Source organism: Lupinus angustifolius, chromosome LG18 (assembly GCF_001865875.1).
Source record: "Lupinus angustifolius cultivar Tanjil chromosome LG18, LupAngTanjil_v1.0, whole genome shotgun sequence".
Classification (NCBI taxonomy): Eukaryota; Viridiplantae; Streptophyta; class Magnoliopsida; order Fabales; family Fabaceae; genus Lupinus; species Lupinus angustifolius.
In genome coordinates this window covers 15,606,406-15,612,327 of record NC_032026.1, presented here as the reverse complement: position 1 = coordinate 15,612,327, position 5,922 = coordinate 15,606,406, and the positions used below count along the sequence as shown (strand labels likewise).

Sequence of the window (5,922 nt, the reverse complement as noted above, 5' to 3'; positions counted from 1 at the left end):
CATGACCCATGAATAAAGAACGAGCATCTTCTATCTCCAAAACTTCTCGTCCACATATCCCAAGTCAATTATATCTCACCAAATAACATAAAAATGTTAGTTTATTTTTCTTTTTAAATATATGTCAACTTTTTATTAGACCGAGACACAATAGACACAATCACATAAAATGTGGGACAACTGATCCCCATTCATGAATAAAAGCTTAAACTATCTTGATTCATTAACTAGTGTCACTAGCTAAACCGAGCAAAACTTACCTGTAATACAAATCCAATACATGTATTTCCATCAATAATAAAAGTTACAGTTATATCCATGACTCCATTTTTTGTATATATGTCAAAGTACACAATAACCATATTACAAAATATAAAATAGTGAACAAAAGAAGCAACAGATCCATTGATTTGCATCTTGTAAACTTGCACTTCAAACACACACACATGCCAATGAAAATCAGATAAAAACAGTAGCAATTTCAGAATAATTGCTAGCCTCGTTAATTCAGCTTCCTTGGGGTCTCTTGAATACGACTCATTTCGCTGCTTGAGCCACTGCTGGTGCCAACTTCACTTGAAAACACTGCTTTTCTGAACTGTTGAATATCATGATTGTATTGCATTGTATCATAAGGAATTTCGCCAGATGAAGAGGTAACATTGGTAGTTCCTGTTTTTATCATCCCTTCCTTCAAATCATCTAGTGAGACATCTCCTTCCAATGTTCTCACAATCTGTACATAACTCATCAATCATATTTAAATCAATATAAATACACATACCTAGTTTCGAAACTACATGCAAAATCTTAATACCTTTGCAGTAAAAGTAAGTTGGTAGGGTTCAGTAAACATGCTAAAATGGATGTAACATAGTATAAAAAGTTAAACATGTTCTATGATGTAATGAAAGTACACAATGGAGTAAAGAAGTTCAAATTTTAATTCCACTAGAAAGGTCTTAGATCATAGCAATTATCAAGAAAGGTCTTGAAGCAGCATAAGTCAGGTGATGCAAAGTCCTATTATGCAAACTTTATACTCTACTATTAGTACATTCTAGTATATTATAATGAGCGGGATCCACTTACTCCCAGAGTTTATATCTACTCACTAATTTAAACTTATTCTTCATCTTAACCATCAATTCTATGAACATCAAGGGTTTATATCTACTCACTAATTTAAACCATTGGATTTTTCTAAAATTGAGGGTTAGGATGGAGAGTAAATTTAAAAAACATCCACCGGAAAGACAGTGTCAAACAATAAACTACTTAATATTACTATCCTTCCGTCCTATCTAATAAACATCCACTTTTGTTTCTACAAATTTATCTTTTCTTGCAAGTAGATATACATAGTCTTACCCGTAAGTACATTCTAATAAAGGTAGAAAGAAAGATAATGTATACTATGAATCTAATATAATAATGTTTATACCTGGCTCATTTTGAGACGCTTCCTAGCAGAGTGGCGAATGCTGCCAGCAGCACAAGCAGCCATCCTTGCCATTTCATGAGGATTGTAATTTCCTTCCAAAAATGGATCAACCAATTCCCCAAAGTTTCCAGGATCTTCCTCCAGTCCATGAGTCAATAGTTGTCGAGCCTGCTCGGTTCACACATTCACAAATTATTAGTTATTACTATTCTTTCATCAAAAAATGGATGGAGTTCAAAACTGAACATATAATACTAACCCAGTCCACTAAGCTGTCTTCCATGGTGTTTGTGAGATCCACTGGTCGTTTCCCAGATATGAGTTCCAATAGCATCACACCAAATGAGAAAACATCAGATTTCTCACTCAATTTTCCGCTTGATGCATATTCGGGGGCAAGGTATCTGTGTTCAAAAATAAAAGCTAGGGTAAATAATATTGGCTATTAAGCTAGATTGATCATTCTTAATTATTGTATTAATATTGATGTCATATTTTCCAGTGGAAAAATAACTTAATTCTATTATTTTCAACTATTGAAGTTTCTATGAGTAATCAAAGCATGTGGTGAGGAAATTTACCCGAAAGTTCCCATGACACGGGTGGATACGTGAGTATTGGTATCAGAAGTCAACTTAGCCAATCCAAAATCAGCCACCTGAATAAAAAGCATTGTTGCCACATAATTAATCACCTTAACATAAGTTTTGTATCATGTGCTGAACAATTGAATAGTTAAAGTAAGTAAATATGTGGAATAAATTAAACTTGATTTAATCAATAAAATATGTGCAACCTTTGCTTCGAAACTGTCATCAATGAGAACATTTGCAGCTTTGATATCACGATGGATAATGCGAGGATGACCTGAGTATTTGTAAATATAGCAAAATGAAGAGAGAAAAAGTAAACAGAAGCTAAAAAAAAAGGATCATAATAAGAGGGATGTGAATCTTACAGTCTTCATGAAGATATGCAAGCCCTTTCGCTGAACCTATTGCAATCCTCATTCTAGCAGGCCAATCCATGGTAGGCACACCCTTTCCTGCATATCATAACATTAAATGCATTAAGTAGCAATCTTTTGATTAATATTTAGAGACAGTCTGAGCAAAAATGTTAGCAAAGTATCTGACGAATTATTAGGTGTTGTACAATAACACACAAAAGTTAACATGTAATGATACTTGTTCTTATATTACAGGACCTACATCTAAATCTTAGATTCTTATTAGTTAATAGAGTATCCGAAAATTTAAAGGTCATGGTCTCATCACAAGTGTGCAATCTATGAATGGATATTTACTTGCATGCACTACACTTTTCTGAGCATAAATAGTACATGAAAAACAAAATCCTAAAACTGACATGAATTCGAAGAATGTGTATATAGTACTTACCATGAAGATGATATTCTAAAGTATTATTGGGAATGAATTCATAGACCAACATTCTTTGTCCACCGGAAATACAATATCCAACAAGTGAAACAAGATGGCGATGATGAACACGGCTAATGATATCAATCTCAGCTTGAAACTCTCGCTCTCCTTGTCCACTACCTGCTTTCAAGCTCTTAACTGCAACTTCTTTTCCATTAGGCAACACCCCTTTGTGAACATAACCGAAGCCACCTTGTCCTATCAAATTCTGATTATTAAAGCCGTTGGTAGCAGCTGCTAGTTCTTCATAAGAGAAGGTACCCTTAAGGCCTAGGGCAAGGTTAGGTGAGGGAGGAGGAAGAGGTTGTTGTCCCGCTGAGAAATTGGAGCTCATTTCAGCACTGTTCACCATTGGTGGAGGTGTTGCACCCCAACCACTATTTGGAGGAGCCATTCCACTTTGGACCCCAACAACATGGTCAGGATGGGGTGGACCACCATAATAACCACCTTGGTGCTGACCACTATTATTGTAATAGTGATTCCCTGTGTACATAATGTTGAGACCATTAATTCATTTTTATATAGTTTTTCATTTGTTTTAAAAAGAAATAAAGATAAGAAAATGTATGAATGTGCACAACTGTTGATTGAATAAAATGATCCATGTAAATAATTATTGGACATCAAAATTCAAAAGTGACGTCTATGGTCTTCCCTTGAAATTTTGAAAGTGGAGTTTTATCGAGAATATAAAAGTGAGGAAATCTAATATCTTCATTGATAGAGACAATTACCATACTTTTATGTTCAAATAGTATGAAACTCTTGTTTATTTATAATTTTAAAACCGGATGTATGATTATGTCATGAATGTTGTTCTTTTCTGTAACAATCTTAACAAGTCAAAGAATCAAGTAGCAATTTGCACTCCATGCCATTCAAATATTATTATTCCAATGAATAAACAGAATTCGAAACTATAATGCAGATAATAATAAAAATTGTTTTGCTTATGAAATCAATTACAATGTTATTTCTACACATAATTTTCCATAATACTAAACAAAACGTAAATCATAAACATAAAAATGTTATAGGTATTGCCTAGAGAATGATAGTATCGGTTTGTTTACCTTTTTCATCTCGTTCTCCGTAATAGTACATTTGCTTTCTTTTCTTCTTCCTCCTGCAGTAAATAACACAAACTATGACCATAATCAGAATAATTAACGCTGCAGCAATTACTGCTCCAACAATTGCCTTGCTGGTATTGTTGCCACCACCATTAGGGTTTGGAGGGGATGGTGTGCTATTATTATTACTTGGCAATGATTTGTTTTGTGGTGGTGACGGTGATCCATTAGAAGGTGAGGGTGGAGAATGGCCTATTGACGCTGGAGGAGGTGGAGACCCGTTATTGGATGATGGTGGTGTTGGATTGGATGATGGTGGGGTTGGAATGTTTGATGGTGAAGGTGGCGGTGGAGATTTATCAGATGAGGGTGGTGTTGGAGGGGGTGAGGAATTTTGATCTGGTGGTGGCGATTGTTCTTTTGGTGGTGGCGATTGTTCTTTTGGTGGTGGTGATTGTTCTTTTGGTGGTGGTGATGATGCTGGTGGTTCTTTTGGTGGTGGTGAGGATGGCGGTGGTTCTGAAGGTGGTGGTGAGGATGGCGGCGGTTCTGATGGTGGTGGCGATGATGGTGGTGGCTCTGACGGTGGGGGTGATGATGGTGGTGGGTTTGATGGTGACGGTGGTGATTTAGGCGGTGATGATGATTCTGATGGTGATGGTGGTGATGTAGACGAAGATGGTTCAGATGGTGGTGATGGTGAAGACGATGATGAGTTGTCAGCATCATCAGGTGTAGCGTTATCGGGTGTAGCATTATCAGGTGTAGCATCATCAGGTGATGAGTTATGAGAAGACATTATTAATTATTATTATTCCTGTCCTCAAAATGACATGTGAAAAACTTAGTGCTATTCTGTGTTCCGGCCAAATGATTATGTCAGAATACGCTGCCGGAAACACCACCTTTCTCTCAGCTGCGGTTGGGACCCCTAAAAAAACAACATTATTGCAAACAAAAACAAAAAAAATGTGAATAATTGCATGCATGTAAATGAAGGTGAAACAAAGTTAGTAATCTTACTATGCTACTTTTATTTTGTGTTAGTGATATATCATCAAATTTGGCTTCCCAGAGATCCTGTGATTTAAATATTGTGAGTTGTGAGTAATTGTTGATCAGAAAAAAGGGTTAGAGAAGTTCTTTTTATTTTCCTGAGGAAATTAAAGATAGCTGTTTGGAAGAATAGCTGGGGTTCTCAACAGAAAGAAAAGAAAAAGCTGTTGCTTGGTAAAAAAATCCATAATACAAGAGGAACCGTTGCTGTCATTCCTCGTTGGTTTCCTACAAAGGAGGGCCTCTTTTTTTCTCAATCACTGCCTTTGTTTCTGCCACTCTTTGTTAGTTTAAGACAGTTTTAGTTTTAACCACTATTTCACTGCCCTTCATTATTTCATCATTCATATCCGACATAATTTAATTTGCATTAAGGATACTTTCACCAAATACACATATATTATCCTGAATTAGCTTACCAGCCAAATTGCACACCGGAAATTTATCTAAAAATAACACAAATTGAACTATATATGACAGCCATTTTTCAACTTGATGCAATATTTTAACTTTAAACAAGTATCATACAATCCCTTGCATGGAAAACCCAGCAGCATCTGGTTTACTCTAAATTGTATATTTAAATAAAGCATATAAAGATTTTCAAGAATTATTGAAGTAAATGGTTATATAGAAGAGCGTAATATTTATGCATGATGATGTAAAAATTTATACACAATTATTATTATTCACAGTTCATTTCTATTATTATTAAATACGAATAATATAATTATATGTAATAAAAACTTGCATTTGTCTTTTCTTTTACTGAGATTCCCCTTTCTTTTACTTCATACAGGATAACTTAAATTTCACTGTCTTATGGCAAAATATTCTTCAAGAATATATTTACTACTCTTTCAAGGTTCATCTATATATTTTTATATCATAAATACTTCATTCA

At 34.9% G+C, this 5,922-nt stretch overlaps 1 protein-coding gene across 1 annotated transcript; it reads right to left on the bottom strand.

The window, feature by feature from the left end:
- Positions 264-5,431, bottom strand: LOC109332805 (proline-rich receptor-like protein kinase PERK4). The gene is made up of 9 exons (XM_019567860.1): positions 4,986-5,431; positions 3,963-4,893; positions 2,845-3,372; positions 2,403-2,489; positions 2,241-2,311; positions 2,026-2,102; positions 1,704-1,848; positions 1,445-1,612; positions 264-736 (listed from the first exon to the last, which is right to left on the bottom strand). Exons 2-9 carry the CDS (start codon positions 4,759-4,761, stop codon positions 503-505), a joined length of 2,109 nt encoding a protein of 702 aa, XP_019423405.1. The 5' UTR covers positions 4,762-4,893; positions 4,986-5,431; the 3' UTR covers positions 264-502.

Excerpts from the sequence above, each read along its gene's own strand:
- LOC109332805 (XM_019567860.1), bottom strand. The coding sequence starts at position 4,761 with ATGTCTTCTCATAACTCATCACCTGATGATGCTACACCTGATAATGCT. Across the intron at positions 2,490-2,844 it reads TTTAGAATATCATCTTCATG|GAAAGGGTGTGCCTACCATG; the intron begins GTAAGTACTATA and ends TATGATATGCAG. Across the intron at positions 2,312-2,402 it reads TGCATATCTTCATGAAGACT|GTCATCCTCGCATTATCCAT; the intron begins GTAAGATTCACA and ends ACAAATACTCAG.